This window comes from Erpetoichthys calabaricus, chromosome 4 (genome assembly GCF_900747795.2).
Source record: "Erpetoichthys calabaricus chromosome 4, fErpCal1.3, whole genome shotgun sequence".
In the NCBI taxonomy this organism is placed as follows: Eukaryota; Metazoa; Chordata; class Cladistia; order Polypteriformes; family Polypteridae; genus Erpetoichthys; species Erpetoichthys calabaricus.
In genome coordinates this window covers 329,655,960-329,676,548 of record NC_041397.2, presented here as the reverse complement: position 1 = coordinate 329,676,548, position 20,589 = coordinate 329,655,960, and the positions used below count along the sequence as shown (strand labels likewise).

Below are 20,589 nucleotides of genomic sequence, written 5' to 3'. Positions count from 1 at the left end.
ACTTTCCTATGAGGACTCTAACCCAGAATGGGTTCTGGGGTGGTTCACTCAGTACCAAGGACCAATGGATCTATTATTAAAATGTAAGTACTAATGTTAGGTTAGAATGTATCACAGGTGCATTTATGGAAGCAATTAGTAAAGAAAAAGTTGAGTTCATGTTTCTCTAATTTAGGGTTTTACTGTCTGAATCTGTATTGAAATAACAATAAATGCTGTCAACTGTGAAATGCCATGGAGGATAAAATAAAAGAACTTCTCTCATTCTTTTATGCATCCACTTGTTATTGCCAGTGAAGCACTGCCGGCTTTTCTAGTTTTTATTTATTTCTTATTCATTTAATTTGATGTGTCATTTTAATGCCACTCACCTTCATCTTCTCCATTGCCCTCCTTGTCTCCTTCAGTGTCTTCTCTCTCTTCTCAAGCCTCCTCCTGATTTTACTCAGTGTCTCCCCCAGCTGTTTCTGTTTGGATACACAAGAGGACACGCGTGGTCTTACCAGAATTCAGTTTTTGAGTTCATGTTCTCTTTCTGAGTCCTGACATTTTTACAACACATTAGTTTAACATTTTGTGACACAACTTACTTTTTGTGTCACAGTTGTCTTCATATTGACACTGTAGGTGACACAGTTTTGACTTCACCAATATAAATAGCAACACAAAATTAAATGAAAGGATTAATTTAGCAGTTCAATTGAAGATGGAGTTTGACCTTGAAGAGTGTGATAAATGAATGAAAGAGTCTGAAGACACACTGGTATATAAGTCAGGTCTGAAGATTTAGAAGAAATGGGATTTCTATCTTCTGTGTAGGTGAAGAAATGCCCCCTTTGTCTTCCCAGTCGCACCTCACTAGTTTGGGTAGCCGCCTCAAAGATTTGAGGTTCTGATAGGGGCAATTTTGTTATCGCTAATACATTTGTTGGAATGAGTGTTACTTTGTTCGAATCAGTTAATTCAGGGACCGATACTGTACCATACAGTATTAATTTGCCTATACAGATGAACCTATTCCCAGCAGCTGTCTGACTCCCCGACATCAGTGCTTGGAGCAGAGCCTTTGGCCATATTCTCATTCCCCTTGATTATAACTTCCAGACTATTCAGTACAGTCTATAAAGCCCACACTGGCTGGCACAGTTCCTCCAGCTCCTGAAGATCGACTCAGCTCTGGGATTGACTTGTTTTCGACAGGGTCTTCTGCTTTTTCTGCTTTTATGCAGTGAGTCATTGGCACATGCTTAGTTGGATTTCCCTCAGCAACCTAGGAAATTAAGTCCAGAAGACCTTTTGCTGGGATAGTCTGTTCTATCTTAACCAATTTAAGGACAGCTCAGACACTTATTCCGAGACTTGTTAGTCTTTTATAAGAAAGAAGAAGAGTCACGTACCCCCAGATCTGAACTTCAAGCATTCTGGCATTTAAAAACCAGCATTCAGGTTTGTGATAGAGATTTCCACGTTACACTGGTCTCTTTGCACCTCACAGCCTTCTTTTAGGGGAGCTGATAAACACATTAGATGGCTTGCCACAGGTTGCCTGTTTTTGCAAGGATTTTTGTAGCAGTTTTCAGTGACTCTGACTCTTTGACAGTACGTACCTCATTATCTTTTGCAGCTCAGAGAGAGCTCAGTCAAAGACCCCATCCAGCATCCCTTCTGTCCATATGGATTCCATTCTTGGACCTGGTATGTTGGCCAGTTGTCTTCCAAATTACTTGAGTTCCCAGATGGTCACTGGGCTGTGCTGGACATCTATCACTCCCCCATCTGCTGGTCTTCCTACCTGATCTTTTGCCCATTTCTGGTTCCAGGTATTGGTGCCACATGTGTAGTATTACAGGTCTGGTCCCGACAGCTGGGAAATCCTGACAACCATGCCAAGGTTACCACATGGGGATGCCACAGAATCCCAAATCACAGACATAGTAATGTTCAATACATTTCTGGGTTTAAATAAAAGTTATTTATTTAGTCAGTTCACCTTTTTAAAAGTCACCTGTGCAAAAGATCAATCGCCAGTACAATAATTCACACAGGTTCTTACTCAGTTCCTTCCTCCAAGAGTGTCATCACAATAAGGAGTCAGAGTCAGGAGACAGCAGGCTCCTTTTCAAGCCAGACTTGTGGCTACTTCCAGTGTCACTGAACTGCATACCCGGAGCACTTCCAGGTCACGTGGAAACCAGTATTGTCCTCCCTCAACAGCTTCCTCTGGCAGCACCCAAAGACCCCAACAGTGCTGTATTTCTGCACTCCAATTCCCATACAACCTTGTAGGTGCCCTGATTGGGATCAGTCTTGAAGAACACATTCTCCCAGCCCATTTATTACCAACAGATCCAAGCTGGGATGAAGATTATAAGACTTCCGGCTGGGTAATGTCTCCAGTGCAGCAATCCTTCCATTAAAGCATCCAGTCTGGATAAGAAATTATCCTCCATCCCAGTTGAGATGCCCGTTCTTCTTCTCGGGCACTTACAACAGATAATGGCTGCAATGGTTGGATCTTCAACATCATTTAATAATACAAGTGAGATTTGTGAGAACATTGCAATGTGTTTAGTGATTTTTCTGAGTCAGTTGAGATAAGTGAAGCTACTAAGACGTGTAAGTTCAGTTAGAAGGCCAATTTAATCGAATACTCCATCTAAAATTAAATTTGTATTATATGATACTTACCCCACATGTTGTGTAGTGCTGACTGAGAAAAATGTTTAATTTCATGTTTTTATGGAGAACAAAGATAAAAAAAAGTTTATGATACAAACCAATAGTTACCAACACTCTGCAAGAGCAATTGTTATAAAAACATATAGTGGAACCTCGGTTAACAACCATAAGTCGTTCCAAAACTTTGGTTGTAAACCGATTTGGACCATACGAACTGTATGTAAATATATATTTTTTTAAAGTTTTTAAGCACAAATATAGTTAATTAAACCATAGAATGCAGAGCATAATAGTAAACTAAATGTAAAAACATTGAATAACACTGAGAAAACCTTGAAAAACAAAGAAAATTAACACTGCAATAGTTTGTGCTATAGCGCTACCAACTGCTGGCTAAAAACATTTTTTTTTAATGAGTTTTAAGCACATGGAAAAAAATGAACATTTGAAAAAATCCGTAATTTAGTAAACCACCAAGAAAAGTAACATTGCAACAATGCACCCTACGAACTGATCGCTGTAAACAGAAGTGAAAACAAAATCAAGCCCAGTGCATTCTTTAACTGCCTTCCTACCTTATGAGTCCAGCCCTCTCTCTCTCGCACTGCCTGTGTGTGTCTGTCTGTCTCTCTCTCTCTCTCTCTCGCGCTGCCTCTGTGTGTGTGTGTGTGTGTGTGTGTGTCGCGCTCTTTCTCGCTCGCTCACTCGCTGCACAGGAAATGCACAGGGAGAGACTGAACATGTACAAACCGAAAGGGAACCTGGCTTGTTCGTATACTGAGTGTGTGGTCGTGAACCGAGGCAAAAGCTTGGTGAACTTTTTGGTTGTAAACCGATTTCTATGTGTACCGAGACGTTCATGAACCGAGGTTCAACTGTACACAGAAAACAAATCTCACAACATACAAAACACAGGCATTTTTGATAAAATATTGTTAAATAGATACTTCCAGAAATAACAGCACACATCATAAGTAGGAAATGCATTTACATAATATTGAAAAAAAAAATTGAAGATAGGACTCTTGACCAATGAACGAGGGGCAGAGGCAGCCTATCATGACAGAGCAAGACAAGGACATCCTGTTGAACTAAAATTAGTCAAATCAAGCAGAGTTTAAGAGAGGCTGTCCAGAACTTCTTTAGAATTCATCAGACATTTATTCGTGTTGTCTTTAATTAAGTCATCAGCCTCAGCCTCTGCTTTCATTTAGGACGCTTTGATATATCTGAGCAATTACTGCAATTTAAACTTTATGATAACAACATCATGGCGCCGCAGATGGCAGCCTCGGTGCCTTGTTCCTTGGTGCTTTCTCTGTTTTTGTTTGTTTGTTCCGTGATAAGATGTCCCCCTCTGATCACATACAGCAGAGAGGAACTCTTACACATCGGTCAATTCGCTGGTGAAATTTTTTCACTGTCTTTCACTCAAACAGAATACTTTACAGAACTTTTAGTCGGAGGAGCAGCCGCCCTTTACGGAATTAGAAGGAGACGCCGACGAGGGAAGCGAGCTGGAGCGCTTGTTAAACTGCGCCACCGGGGATTTCGAACTGCGCTCCCTTCAATACACCTCGCGAACGTCCGCTCTTTGGCCAACAAGATGGACGAACTGCTACTGTTAAACAGAATAAACACGGACTTTTCCAGATCTGCCGTCCTGTGCTTCACTGAAACCTGGCTTGGTGAGCACATCCCTGATAGCGCATTATATCTGCCGAGCTTCCAACTTCTCTGTGCAGACCGCGTCATGAAGCTCTCGGGGAAAACGAAATGAGGCGGAATCTGTTTCTACATAAATGAAGGTTGGTGTACAGATGTCACAGTACTAATCAAAACAGGCAGCCCTCACTTAGAGTCTTTTTTCGTTGACTGTAAACCGTTCTATTCACCGCGGGAGTTTTCCTCGTTTATTCTGGTTGGTGTTTACATCCCACCTCAGGCCTGTGTTAGTGAAGCATTACAACACCTGGCTGACCAGATAACTAACATGGAGCACAAACACCCGGACTCCCTGCTCATTGTTCTTGGTGATTTTAACAGAGCAAACCTCAGGCAAGAACTGCCAAAATTCAGTCAGCATATTAAGTGTCCTACCAGGGACAAAAACACATTGGACCACTGCTACACAACATTAAAGGATGCTTATTGCTCTGTCCCTCGTGCTGCCCTGGGACTCTCTGACCACTGTTTGGTTCATCTTCTCCCGACTTACAGGCAGAACTTAAGATCTGCAAAGCCTGTGGTGAAAACGGTGAAGAGATGGACCAACGAGGCAAAGCTGGAACTACAAGCCTGCTTTGACTGTACTGATTGGAGTGTTTTTGAGTCTGCAGCGACAGACCTGGATGAGCTTACTGACACTGTGACATCCTACGTCAGTTTTTGTGAGGATAGGTGTGTGCCCATGAAATCTTTTCGCACATACAACAACAACAAACCCTGGTTTACTAGTAAACTCAGGCAGCTTCGTCAGGCTAAGGAGAAGGCCTACAGAAGTGGGGACAGAATCCTGTATAATCAGGCCAGAAACACATTGACAAAGGAGATCAGAGTAGCAAAGAGGTGCTACACTGAAAAGCTGGAAAATAGGTTTACAGCCAACGACCCTGCATCAGTGTGGAGAGGTTTGAAAGACATCACCAACTACAGGAAACCATCCCCTCATACTGAAGAGAACCATCAACTGGCCAACGAGCTGAATTTGTTCTACTGCAGGTTTGATAATCCCTCTTTCACACCTCTCACCCACGCCAATCAAAATACAGTCCCAGCACTCACTACCAAGCCCCTGCCCCTCCCCACTGACACCATACCTGCGCTCAGGATCTGTGAAGGGGACGTGAGTCAGCTCTTCAGGAGACAGAAGATCAGGAAGGCACCAGGTGTGTCACCCTCCTGTCTTAAAGTCTGTGCTGATCAGCTGGCCCCCATATTTACACAGATCTTCAACAGATCCCTGGAGCTATGTGAAGTTCCCTCCTGCCTTAAGCGTTCCACAATTATCCCAGTTCCAAAGAAAACCTCCATTGCAGGGTTAAATGACTACAGGCCAGTCGCCCTGACGTCTGTGGTCATGAAATCCTTTGAAAGACTGGTGTTGACCTACCTGAAGGACATTACAGACCCCCTGCTTGACCCCCTACAGTTTGCTTACCGAGCAAACAGGTCAGTGGATGATGCAATCAACATGGGACTGCACTACATCCTGCAACATCTCGACTCTCCAGGGACATATGCTAGGATCCTGTTTGTGGACTTCAGCTCGGCATTCAACACTATCATTCCAGAAGTCCTCCACACCAAATTCACTTGGCTCACTGTACCAGCTCCCATCTCCCAGTGGATCAAAAACTTCCTGACAGATAGGAAGCAGCAAGTGAGACTGGGAAAAATCACATCCAGCACACGAACAGTCAGCACTGGCGCCTCCCAGGTATGTGTCCTCTCTCCTCTGCTCTTCTCCCTCTACACAAATGACTGCACCTCAAGAGACCCGTCTGTTAAAATCCTGAAGTTCGCAGATGATATGACAGTCATTGGCCTCATCAAGGACAGTGACGAGTCTGTATGCAGACGAGAGGTCGAACAGCTGGCCCTCTGGTGCAGTCAAAACAACCTGGAGCTGAACAAGCTTAAAACTGTGGAGATGACAGTGGACTTCAGGAGGAGCCCCCTAGTGCTGCCCCCTCTCACACTACTCAACAGCATTGTGTCTGCTGTGGAAAACTTTAGGTTTCTGGGATTCACAATTTCCCAGGACCTAAAGTGGGAACTAAACATAAACACAATTGTTAAAAAGGCCCAGCAGAGGTTGTACTTCCTGCGCCAGCTCAGGAAGTTCAACCTGCCTCATGAGCTGCTCATCCAATTTTACTCTGCAGTAATCCAGTCTGTTCTCTGTTAATCTATCACAGTCTGGTTTGGCTCAGCCACAAAACAGGACAGGAACAGACTTCAACGGACAGTCAGGATTGCAGAAAAAATCATTGGTGTTGATCTGCCCTCCATTCAAGACTTATACAGATCTCGAGTCAGGAAACATCATTGCAGACCCATCACACCCTGGTTACAACCGTTTTCAACTTCTTCCCTCTGGTAGGAGCTACAGAGCACTGTACGCCAAAACTCCCAGACATGTGAACAGTTTCTTTCCTCAGGCCATCACTCTCATGGACAGTTAAGTCAATCTCACAGCATCAGGGACAATACTAGGTAAAACCGGAGTCCAATTCCTTGTATGTGTACATATACTTGGCCAATAAAGCTGATTCTGATTCTGATTCTGATGAGATGATAAAACAAAAGTGTCTAGAGTTAGTGTGACCTGCAAGAACATTTGCAGAGTAGAGAACACTCTTATTCAATTAACTTATATGAAATTCACCCAATAGATTTAATACACATTTTAATGATGAGTATGGATCTGTGATAGAGTGCAATATCTTTCACAGAAAGAAATGTTGTTTGTTTTCCAAGCCATTCCCCTGTAAATGCCTTTTATCTCTGACTGCTTCCAAAGGTGGATAGGCAGGGGTTCAAATGCAATCAGAAGCACATTGCTGATTAGGGAGTAGTATTACGTCAGGTGGTATCTGTCAAACTGTCAATCAAAATTGATTGATGACTTTAAGCCCCGCCCCTTTCCTCTGATTAGTGGATTTGAATGATGTGCCATGCCCCCTTTCCTCGGAATGGTGAGTGACATCCTGACCCTGCCCCTCCACGTGATTGGTGGATTTGAAGGATGCACCTCGCCCCCTGTCGGTGAATTAGTGAAGGACCACTTGCCCCCGCCTCCCCCAACCCCTCCTTAATCCCACCCCTCCACCTGATTGGGGTATTTAAAGGAAGCACCCCTGCCCAGACTCCCACCCCCAGCCCCCCCATCCACCTGCTTGGCCACCTGTTGGTGGCCCCCCCACAACCCCCTGCCCCTTCTCCTGAAGACATGCCTGGACATGAATGGATGATGCCTCTGCCTTGGTCCCCAGCCAGGCAGCACCTGTTGTTGGCCCCCCACTTCTATCTATCTATCTATCTATCTATCTATCTATCTATCTATCTATCTATCTATCTATCTATCTATCTATCTATCTATCTAACCTTTGCTTTATCATTTGTAAAATCTTTTCTATCTAAGCCAACTTACAGGTCCAGCCTTCACCATCTCACAGACAGATTCTGCAGTATAACAGCCGCAGCAGTGATTCTTTCATCTCTCACACAAAGGAGCTGACAGCCCCCTGCGCGGTCGCGAGATGGCCAGTGCCGAAGCTCTACGTATATACGCACAGGCACATGCCTGCAGCTCGAAGCACACAGAAAGGATCTCTACACGCTTGACACATGAGATCAGAGCTGACAGGGGCTGCGCGCGCCCTCGAGCTGTCTAGGGCCTGTGCTCTGCGCGGCCCCGTGCAGGCACGTGTCTACAAACTATGTGAGCCCCGGAGCGCTGCTAGAGCCGCCAGTGCCCGCCACAGGCCAGGAAACTGACAGCCCCCTGCTTTGTTCGTCCCTGCGCGTGCGCATGCTTGTAAACAGCTGTCTGCAAGTTCCCTTCCTCCGACCCCATGCTGCGGGGGTGCGCGGCTAATCTTTCCATGAGAGGTAAAAGATTTTAAGACTTAGCGTGTAAAACACGAGATAACTAGTTCGATATAAGCCTTGTAAAAATCACACAGACGTATGCAGCAGTTCCCTTTTAAATTTTAAAAAGCTATCCTTGGCTTTATAATTTGTATAAAAAGTATATCTAAAACAAACCCTGTTCTATCCAATACACCCCACATTTTAAATAATCAGCAGCCCTAAGGCTTCACATTGTTGAAGAAATGCATTTAGTTTTCTAAACGTTAGAATTGTACTCAGATAATCCCAGAGTGAATGCAGTCATTCTGGGGATAGAAAAAGGCGCTTTAAAATGACATTTCACTATTCCTTAGGAATGTGGCGGTCATTTTTTCAGCTCTTTCCAAAACATGCGGCTCTCGCATGAAGCTATGGGGGAGGAGGTGGGCGATTCACACTTCAGAGGCAACAGGTGGGGACAGGGCCGGATTAAGAGCTTTGGGGGCCCGTAGCACATTTCAAATTTGGGGGCCCTTTTGGTCTGCATCATCTGAAGTTTAGATTCTGAACAGTTCAAACCAGCCTAAAGAATTATTTTACTCTCGATTATAATAAGAATCTTATAATATTTATGTGAATTTTATGTGTTGGGCCCCTAAAGTTTTGTTGTGTAAGAAATTTACAGTTTAAAAACATAAAGATAATATTTTTTTAATGCTACACTTTTTAATTAAATATTGGGTCCACCATTTGGGGGCCCCCGAAATTGCGGGGCCCGTAGCATATGCTACATGTGCCTATTGGTTAATCCGGCACTTGATGCGGATAGTTCAAACCTTTTGCTGATGCAAGAGAAGTTCACACATACAGCGCTTTAAAGCTTTAAAATACCATTTCGCTATTCCTTAGCAATAGCATGTGAAGCACAAGATAACTAGTTTGATATAAGCATTGTAAAAATCACACAGAGTTAAATAATATGCATCAGTTCCCTTTTAAATCACGTATAAAAAATATATCCTTGGCTTTATAATTTGTATGTATAATTTATAATTTGTATAAAAAGTATATTTAAAACAACCCCTTTTTCTATCCAATACACCCCGCCATTTTAAATAACCAAGTACAATTATGTATTTTCAGATGAGTTAAGCACTCTTTGCCACTCCATGAAAACTGGGATCCTTCTTTCAGATCCTTCAAAAACAGTTGGAGATTCCTCTTCTGACACGGGATGCCAGAGTGGCAACCCCCACTTCAGCTGTGGGTACTGCTCGAGCATAATACTGAAAGAGGACTCCGAATCTCATCGGGAAGATCCAGGATCACGGTATGGCATATTATTGATTCTTATACGCGTCAAACGAGTATGTTTTAAAAAAAACGGAGGGCTGAATCCTTGTATTTTATTCTTAATATTAATATTTCCAAGTTGATTCTCCAGTAACTCCCTTTTTAAAAAATATATCTGTTTAAAACGAGAGGGGCTGGGGCGTTAAAGTCAAAAATGTTCATAGGTTAATTATTAATTATTATCCGTGAGCGCATTCGTGTGTGTATAATATTATCTATCTATCTATCTATCTATCTATCTATCTATCTATCTATCTATCTATCTATCTATCTATCTATCTATCTATCTATCTATCTATCTATCTATCTATCTGTGTACGACGATTAATGTACAATGTTCATAGGACTGAAGTAAGCCATAGTAGTTTTTTTCTGTTACCGAAACGGGTAATCCAATCAATTAAGTTTTGTCTCGGCGTCTGAAAATTCAACCCCGGTCTCTCCTCTGAGAATATTCAGGCATGGTTTAAAATTGCAGGCCGGGTGTGTATTAACTCTGACATAACAAGATGTCAGTATTCTGAACTATGTACAGAAGGACCCGCTTGTGAAATGCGTACTCGTTCAAAACGGAATCTCACAGGAGCCGGGGATCCTCTGCACGGGACCACATGTTTTTAAAAGTCTGACATAACGAAACATTTTTTGTTTTATAAACTCTCATTTGGACCGCCGATTGGAGACAGATTGACTGAACCCTGAACAGGGCCCCAGGAACTTGCATCGATATGAGGGCTTAACAGACATACTGCAACTGTGTTTCCATTCATTTCGCTAAATGAAATGTAATTATTTTAATACAGACTAGTCGCCCCAAAGTCCGGATGATTTTTAGACGTATCAAGTGTATTGTGGAATCATAGGGTAAATGATTATTATAATATGTTCCTGTATTTATGAGATTATATCTTAATACACAGGGGCTCTGAGATCAGAACGTGTTTTTATTTAAGTCTTTAGATTTTAAAAAGTTTGCTTGCGAGTGTATTTATATTTATACTCGCAAACCTATTAAGTTAGTAATGAAAGGAATGGACTTAATTGATTGGATTACCCGTTTCGGTGGCTTACTTCAGTCCTATGAACATTGTACATTAATCATCGTACACAGATAGATAGATAGATAGATAGATAGATAGATAGATAGATAGATAGATAGATAGATAGATAGATAGATAGATAGATAGATAGATAGATAGATAGATAGATAGATAGATAATATTATACACACACGAATGTGCTCACATGCCTACACACAGAGAGATGGTACTGAACATAATAATTAACCTAAGAGCATTTTTGACTTTAAAGTCCCAGCCCCTCTCGTTTTAAACAGATATATTTTTTTAAAAAGGGAGTTACCGGAGAATCAACTTGGAAATATTAATATTAAGAATAAAATACAAGGATTCAGCCCTCCGTTTTTTTAAAACATACTTGTTTGACGCATATAAGAATCAATAATATGCCATACCGTGATCCTGGATCTTCCCGATGAGATTCGGAGTCCTCTTTCAGTATTAACGGCAAGCTGTGTAATGGCCCGGTCTGAACGCTTATTTATATACCGAAAACAGCGGTATTTTTTGAAATTTGGACAGTGATTTTTTTAGCAAATGTGTGCCCCTAGCACTGTTTTAAGATCGCTTACATCGACCACAGGAAGATATGAACTTATGTTAAAGGCCTATATGTGTGATCCTGTTTCTTGTGTCAGCTGCCCAATTACGCGTATCAGCAAAATGCCCCACACAGTATAGGCAGGAACGGCTATAAGCTAGATCTGACCGGCTGGAACTTGTCTGGGCATGTCTTTGGGAGAAGGGTCCGGGAAGTGGGGGGCCAACAACAGGTGCTGCCTGACTGGGGGCCGAGGCAGAGGCAGGCCCTTCATGCCAGGGGACATGTTGAATGGGCCGGCAGGGTATGGATAGGAACATGCCTGGACTTGTCCTCGGGAGAAGGGGCAGGGGGGTTTGGGGGGGCCACAAACAGGTGCTGCCTGACCGGGGGGCCAAGGCAGAGGCATCATCCATTCATGTCCAGACATGTCGAGGGTCTGGCAGCAACATGTCCAGGCATGTCTTCGGGAGAAGGGGCAGGGAGTTGTGGGGGGGTCACCAACAGGTGGCCAAGCAGGTGGATGGGGGGGCTGGGGGTGGGAGTCTGGGTGGGGGTGCTTCCTTTAAATACCCCAATCAGGTGGAGGGGTGGGATTAAGGAGGGGTTGGGGGAGGCGGGGCAAGTGGTCCTTCACCAATCCACTGACAGGGGGGCGAGGTGCATCCTTCAAATCCACCAATCAGGTGGAGGGGAGGGAAAGGATATCACGCACCATTCCGAGGAAAGGGGGCGGGATGCATCATTCAAATCCACCAATCAGAGGAAAGGGACGGGGCTTAAGGGCATCAATCGAATTTGATTGACAGTTTGACAGATACCGCCTGACGTAATACTACTTTAGGGATTAGATTTGAGTAAATCTTATTCATTCATTCAGTACCAGCTTTTAAATGTTCTCAACACAGTTCTGGATCTTCAGCCAGTTAGTTGGATCCACTCTTGGCCAGGTATCAAGTTTCTCAGGCCTGCACTGTAATGGTCCCCTTCTGATTACATCATTACTCCCATCTACCACCACGGTTCCTTCCCAGCATTTCATCTGCCTGCTTCCTGATATAGGTAATGAAATACCATGATTTCAAACACATAAATTTCAAGCATGTTCTGTGTCTACAACGATCTGTATAAATATAGAATGACAGAGGAAATGCTGAACACACGGCTCAAATAGAAAATGTTTTCATATGCCATAGTAATAACGACAGAAAATATTTTCATATGTTACAGTATAATGTTGATGTGAAGTGTAGAATGTGTGAAGACTGAAGTCCAAATCTTAATACGTAATTCGCCAGCATCCTTTCTCACTCACTCACTCACTCACTCACTCACTCACTCACTCACTCACTCACTCACTCACTCACTCACTCACTCACTCACGTCTGTCCGAAGCCAAATGCGCAGTCACCTTCTGCGCACGTCCGAAGCCGAATGCACAGTTGCTGCACGAAAAACCTTACGAGACCGACATTGTGGCAGGCGGCGGATTTATGGCCGCGAAAATTCAAAGAGAAAGGCAACTTCCACCAACACCTAACCCCAACATCGCAGCAGGCGCCGGATTATGGCCGCAAAAATTCAAAGAGAAAGGCGACTTCAATTAAAGCTCTAGAGGCCTGAAAGGCGATTTCGACTACAGCTTGAGGCCTAATTACGCATTCTGATTCAATTACGCATTCATTCAATACACCTGTATCAGGTTTGTGGTGCTTATACTTATTACTATTCCACTCGTGCCCATTTCATGTTACGTTGTCAAAATGGGCTCTTTGTCTAGTATCCAATAAACACTTTCACAAAAGGTGTAAAAAAACAAGTATGCATTTATTCAAGAATAAAACTGAAGAAAAAATAAATTGCTCAATTGACATGAAGCCCAACTATCAGTCAGTACAAAGAAAAAGACATTCACATACGTGTGTGTTTCATTATAAATCAGTTGTCACATTGGTAATGCTGTGCTGCTTCAGATTTGTGTTGATGGTGCAGTGGAAAAGTTATTGCTTACTGATCGCCAGGTAACAGGTTCGAATCTCACTTTGTCATTAAATTTAGCACTTTGAATAGTGAACTGCTAATATTATTATCACATAACAAAAATATACAAATTGATGTGAGTTTGTAACTTCTGTGTGAATTTATGGCACTTGTAAAAGTTAGCTCTGAAAGGATAAGAGTGGACATACAAATGCAGCTCAGTCATTTCTTCTTGGTGTCTTGTTGAGCAAACAGAGACCGCAGTGTCTATGGTGGATGTTACTTTACCTCACACAAGGACGTTCATATTCATTTCAAAGATTTTTTTGTTCAGTTTAATTCAAGAATCCAAGAATAAAACTAAATACAGTAAAATAATCGTTCAACTGACTCATTGGGTCTCGTATGCTAGCGGCACTGCAGCTGCTACCGTATCTGAAGCTGATTTCCCCAATTTGCACATGAACTTGATGTTAGCGCGTTGTCTTATAATCAAGAGATTGAGGGTTCGATCCCAGGTTCTCCCTGCATTTACCATTTTGGGTAGTGAGCTGCTCTTATTCTTACTATTATATAATAAAAACATACATATGATTTGAGTCTTTAACAGCCACTGTAAATGTATGGTACTTGTAAAAGTTAGTGTCTATCCATCCATCCATCCATTATCCAACCTGTTATATCCTAACTACAGGGTCATGGGGGTCTGCTGGAGCCAATCCCAGCCAACACAGGGCACAAGGCAGGAAACAAACCCCTGTCAGGGCGCCAGCCCACCGCAGGGCTAAAAGTTAGTGTTTTTTTTTTAATTCAGTTTTATTCTCTCAGTCACGTTTACACTCTCTGCAATTTAAACTGTTAGTTTTCAAATAAAGACATTGTATAACGAATTTGCCTCTCTGAGTTGATGGCATTTATGTTCATTCTTTTCACAACAGAAGCAATGACCACAGTTGGTGCTGAGGCTGACGCCTGCTCAGAACTGTTTGTTGTACTGGCAATCAAAGATACGATGCCCCGTCACCGCTATCAGACTACCATGCAGCATTTGTGCTCTGACAACAAAGACACCCGTGCAGAATGTGTGAAAAACAACAGATTTGCTACGATCTCAGACATCTGCCAACGTTTTATTGAGAACTGTTTTTTGAGTTACAACCCAGGGCAACATATTACTGTTGGTGAGCAACTGTTTCCAACCAAGGTCCGTTATCCTTTCTTGCAACACATCTCAACCAAGCCTGACTGTAATAGACAGCCCAAGCACAGACAAACAGACACCGGATGTCAGTGTCAGAAACCTTTATTTTACAAATAATGTCCCCACAACACACAGTGCTCCTGCACCAAACACCCTTAAACACTGGCTTCTCCGATGTCCATGGGCCGCCTTTCTTCCTCCTGTCCCGGGAGCTTCATTCTGCTCCCACTCCCGACTCTAGCTCCCTGATTGTAGGGAGGTGGCCCCTTCTATCTCCACCCGGATGTGCTCCAGGTACTTGCTGATGTTCTTCCAGCAGCACTTTCAGGTGTGGCGGAAGTGCTGCCCTTTCACCCAGAAGCACTCCAGGCGTTGCTGGAAAGATCTTCCCCCACCTTCCCAGGTGTGGCGGAACTACATGTTTCCCGGGCTCCACAACGCTAGGGGCACCCCCTGGCGGTGGCCATGGGCCCCAGTGTGCTTGAGCCTCTTTGCTCCTTTCTCGTGGTCCCCTCAACATCCAGGGTGGTTGCCCCCTCATGGCCCGGGGTACTTATAAGCCACCTCCCAGTCCTTCCAGGCATCCCAGCTGGGTCTGACCCCCAGCCTCCTGTGACACTGACAAATCTGGCATAACATTTTGAGTTGCGGCAGATTTGGAGACAAAGTACATGAGCAATGCCACTACTTATTTAGGAAAAGATCCCAGTTGTCCCACAGGAGAAATACTTTCTGATACTCTGGTCATAAAGCTATTTTTGTACAAAAGCAGAACTGGTACAACTGACAGCTTCTTCACATCGCTTTCACTGGCTAATAGACTGCTGCACCGCGACACAACTCTGCTTGGCACCAGAAGTAAAATGGGACTTCCACCTGCAGCTGGAGACACTTTAGTATGTGAGCAATTCACCACGCTGCCATTTAGATCTGGCAGTGCTGTGTTGATGGTGTATGCACCCAAAAAGAAGAAATCTGTCTGCATTGTCAGTACCATGTACCAAAACATGGAGTTTGGGCAAGATCGCAAAAAAACACCTTTAAATGATAAATGACAACTCATGTTTAAAAGACATAGCGTTTTCAAAAATTACATTTTCATGTATGGATGTGCGTGTGCATGCGTGAAAGAGAAGTAGAGAGACAGATTTGATCTCATCCAAGTGTTTACTGGAATATAAATAAACACTTTCACAATGGTATAACAAAACAAGTGTGTTTTTTTGTCAAGAATAAAACTGAATAAAAAAAATTCTTGTGACAACAACATACAAAGAAGACATGATTCACCAGCATTTGTGTGTCTGCTTATATCAATTCAGCGATATCGTTTACAAGTAAAAAAACTGTACACCGGGTGTTACAGACTCAAATTTCAATGTTTTTATTATGTTTTATTTATATTTATGATTATTTACAGTGGTGTGAAAAACTATTTGCCCCCTTCCTGATTTCTTATTCTTTTGCATGTTTGTCACACAAAATGTTTCTGATCATCAAACACATTTAACCATTAGTCAAATATAACACAAGTAAACACAAAATGCAGTTTGTAAATGGTGGTTTTTATTATTTAGGGAGAAAAAAAAATCCAAACCTACATGGCCCTGTGTGAAAAAGTAATTGCCCCCCTGAACCTAATAACTGGTTGGGCCACCCTTAGCAGCAATAACTGCAATCAAGCGTTTGCGATAACTTGCAGTGAGTCTTTTACAGCGCTCTGGAGGAATTTTGGCCCACTCATCTTTGCAAAATTGTTGTAATTCAGCTTTATTTGAGGGTTTTTCTAGCATGAACCGCCTTTTTAAGGTCATGCCATAGCATCTCAATTGGATTCAGGTCAGGACTTTGACTAGACCACTCCAAAGTCTTCATTTTGTTTTTCTTCAGCCATTCAGAGGTGGATTTGCTGGTGTGTTTTGGGTCATTGTCCTGTTGCAGCACCCAAGATCGCTTCAGCTTGAGTTGACGAACAGATGGCCGGACATTCTCCTTCAGGATTTTTTGGTAGACAGTAGAATTCATGGTTCCATCTATCACAGCAAGCCTTCCAGGTCCTGAAGCAGCAAAACAACCCCAGACCATCACACTACCACCACCATATTTTACTGTTGGTATGATGTTCTTTTTCTGAAATGCTGTGTTCCTTTTACGCCAGATGTAACGGGACATTTGCCTTCCAAAAAGTTCAACTTTTGCCTCATCAGTCCACAAGGTATTTTTCCAAAAGTCTTGGCAATCATTGAGATGTTTCTTAGCAAAATTGAGACGAGCCCTAATGTTCTTTTTGCTTAACAATGGTTTGCGTCTTGGAAATCTGCCATGCAGGCCGTTTTTGCCCAGTCTCTTTCTTATGGTGGAGTCGTGAACACTGACCTTAATTGAGGCAAGTGAGGCCTGCAGTTCTTTAGACGTTGTCCTGGGGTCTTTTGTGACCTCTCGGATGAGGCGTCTCTGCGCTCTTGGGGTAATGTTGGTCGGCCGGCCACTCCTGGGAAGGTTCACCACTGTTCCATGTTTTTGCCATTTGTGGATAATGGCACTCACTGTGGTTCGCTGGAGTCCCAAAGCTTTAGAAATGGCTTTGTAACCTTTACCAGACTGATAGATCTCAATTACTTCTGTTCTCATTTGTTCCTGAATTTCTTTGGATCTTGGCATGATGTCTAGCTTTTGAGGTGCTTTTGGTCTACTTCTCTGTGTCAGGCAGCTCCTATTTAAGTGATTTCTTGATTGAAACAGGTGTGGCAGTAATCAGGCCTGGGGGTGGCTACGGAAATTGAACTCAGGTGTGATACACCACAGTTAGGTTATTTTTTAACAAGGGGGCAATTACTTTTTCACACAGGGCCATGTAGGTTTGGATTTTTTTTTCTCCCTAAATAATAAAAACCATCATTTAAAAACTGCATTTTGTGTTTACTTGTGTTATATTTGACTAATGGTTAAATGTGTTTGATGATCAGAAACATTTTGTGTGACAAACATGCAAAAGAATAAGAAATCAGGAAGGGGGCAAATAGTTTTTCACACCACTGTATATTATTGTTTTATTTATATTTATTTATGCTTTTTATTATGTTTTTATTATATAATAGCAATAATAAAGCAGCTCACTACTCAAAACAGTAAATGCCAGGAATACCCAGGATTTAACCTGCAACCTCTTAAACATGAAACAACAATTCTTACCTCTGCACCTGCCAAGCAGACATGTCTACTTTGTGTCAATTGATATTCGGTCTTCGGTTTTTACATATTGACATCAACATGTAAGTTAAATAATTTCTTTTTCTTTGTTTATATTATTGAATAAAAGCACACTTGTTTTGTTATACCTTTTGTGATTATTATTATTTGATATTTGGACTTCAGTCTTCACACATTATTCACTTCATGTCATTATTACTATAATATGAAAAAGTTTCTGCTTTAGGTATATGTTCGGAATTTCTTGCCTCACATTTCCTGTCATCCTACATTTACGCAGACCTTTGTAGACACGGAACACACATGAAATATATGTATTCCAAATAACAAGATATTATTTACTCTGTACAACTCCAGACACCTCACACCACCATAAAGAGACTTCAGCACTGAGAATTTTGTGTCTGACTTCAGTTGCCTGCTGCCAATGCTGATTGCCACATTTGCAAAACAAAGGCGCTGATAAGGAGGTTTAAGGTGGCCTGGCATTATGAATATTTTCATAGGCTTTAGGGATTCTATTGTTAATTGATCTGTAATTACTACTTAACTACATGATTACTCATTTAAAGTTAGAGCATATACTGTAGACAGCAATAATGCATTGACATTGTTTAGCTGAATTTACTGTAAGAATCTTAGCCTGGAGTACACAGTAGACTGGTTGACATGTGACTCTAATGTGTCTCTTAACAAGGCCTGAGATCAGCCAAATCCAAACTCAAATTCTTTAAAAACGTTCAACCAAGACAAAGGCAAGAAAGTACCTAAACACACTTGCCCTTTATGTGGCAGCACTATAGATTGTTTCTGTTCATGCTGTAAAACCTTGGGGTGTTGCATTATTTTTGGGAGACTGCATGGTGATTAACATCACCTTGACAAAAATGCCTTGTTAGGGTCAGAATGTTAGATATTTCTACAAATAATACTAATAATAATTCTTTACATTTATATAGTGCTTTTCTCACTACTCAAAGCGTTCTCCACAAAGGGAGGACCCGGGAACTGTAGTTCAAGTGCCATCACATTCATGTCACAGTCCAATTTTGGTCTGCAGGCTGTAGTTTGTCACCAACTGCCTTAGATATTTAAAAGAAAAATAGAGCACAAATGAACTGAATGTGGCATTATGAGACCACTAGGCTCACTTGACTGCACATGGATAATACTGGGTGTCCCATCCTGGGCTGTTTTACGACTTATGTACAATATCACCAGAATAGGCTCCAGCTCAGTACTCTCCTATAATTGAAAAATCAGGGTATAAGATGGATGAATAGATTTCTTTTTCATACAACATTTACAAACCATTTAACTCCTGTTATTTAGTTTCGTTCTATTAAATAGTAAACCCCTCTCACCTGTTTTTCTTCTCTTTCTGTCTCCAGCTTCACTATTTCATGACCTTTATGTCCAGTCACCACACACATCACACAGATACACGTCTCATCAGTTTTGCAAAATATTTCCAGACTTTTCTGATGTTTTGCACAGAGTTTCCTCCTCAGATTTCCATCAGGATCGAGTAGTGTGTGGTGCTTCAGAGCATCACCTTCACTGTGAGGCTGCAGGTGAGTTTGACAGAAGGAGGCCGTGCAGGTTAGACAGGACTTCACCGCTCTGAACTTCTTCCCAGTGCAGGCATCACACTCCACTTCTCCAGGGCCAGCATATTTCTGAGACTGAAGTGGAGAAGAAGTGATTGCCGTCTTCTTTAGTTTCTTGAGAACTTCATTCAACAGAGTGTTTCTGTTCAGCTCCGGCCTTTTGGTGAAGGTGTGTCTGCACTGAGGACAGCTGAACTCTTGGCTCTGATCCCAGCAGTCAGTGAGGCACTTGAGACAGAAACTGTGACCACAGGGGATGGTGATGGGGTCAGTCAGGGTGTCCAGACACACCGAGCAGGTGAACTCGTTCTGAGATACTAACAGCTGGGCGTCAGCCATCGTTCAGTCTGAGAAGAGGCAGAGAGGATCAGTCAGGCAAACAAGGAAGTGACTTGTGAAGAAACGAAAGCGAAAGTTTGTCTGTGCTCAGTGAGGAGGAGGAGATTTAAAGAGTGTAGCAGTAGAGGCGTTTATCGACCTCTTGAACCCTCAGGTACCACTCCAAACACCAAGTAAAAGTACAAGACTCTTTTATTTTACAATAATCACATGCACAAAGCACCCTCCACTCCACACTACTCATATAAACAATTCTCTCTAATAAAGCACAATTAAACACTCCTCCTCTCCCAGACACTTCGCCACCCTACCTCCCAGCTCAGCTCAGTGTCTGGGCTTTCCCAGAGTCCTTTTATACACCCTGACCTGGAGGTGTTCCTGCCCAATAGTCCACAAGTCCTTATTCCTTCCCGGTCAGGGTAAACAGTCCTAATCTTCACTCCGGAAGCACGTCGTTTCTTCCTGTCCTTGGATTATGACGCACTTCCGGGTTATAGGTCATATATGAGTCCACAGGCCTCCCGACAGCGACTCCCAGTGGTCCCCAGGGTATCCAGTATCCAGGAATCCGGGGCCCGTCCATGCTGTCGGGAGAGCTCCTCCTGGTGGCCTGGGGGTCAGAGCCGGAATATGAAGCCGGCCATCCTTCACAAGAGAAACCTGAGAGATGTAAGAATTAAATTTGAACCCTGCTCCAGTGTGTACCTGGTATGTGTCTGAGTCTCATATCATTCTGAGCTTATGCTTAAAAGCTGATGCTGTTATTTTTATTCACTATGATAAAATGTGTTTCCTGTTTTGTACTAAGCTGGATCATAATATATATATAGGCCATTGTTCTTTTCTCTTCTTGAAATTCACACAACTCCTCAACACAAAAATGAAAAACATACATTCAAAAAGTCACGCACATCCTAAACAAATAGGACTATCAATCAAATTGTGGTCATCTAAAGTATCAAAATCTGCCAGGTCCTGTTAGCAACTAGGTGTAACCAATCATGTTAAAAGTTTTCTGAA

General features: G+C 42.5%; 3 protein-coding genes across 7 annotated transcripts in view; all 3 read right to left on the bottom strand.

Annotated features, from left to right (window-relative positions):
• The window catches only part of LOC114642226 (E3 ubiquitin-protein ligase TRIM16-like), a 773,543-nt gene extending 753,960 nt beyond the window's left edge, over positions 1-19,583 (bottom strand). Inside the window, exon 1 of the mRNA XM_051925870.1 lies at positions 18,985-19,583. Coding sequence (XP_051781830.1) covers positions 18,985-19,569 — 585 coding nt within the window. The 5' untranslated portion in view covers positions 19,570-19,583. The remainder of the gene's footprint in view (positions 1-18,984) is intronic.
• LOC114643553 (protein NLRC5-like) overlaps positions 1-20,589 on the bottom strand; it is a 5,922,889-nt gene that overhangs the window by 701,775 nt on the left and 5,200,525 nt on the right. The window lies entirely within an intron of this gene.
• The window catches only part of LOC114643557 (NACHT, LRR and PYD domains-containing protein 3-like), a 1,908,976-nt gene that overhangs the window by 819,683 nt on the left and 1,068,704 nt on the right, over positions 1-20,589 (bottom strand). The window lies entirely within an intron of this gene.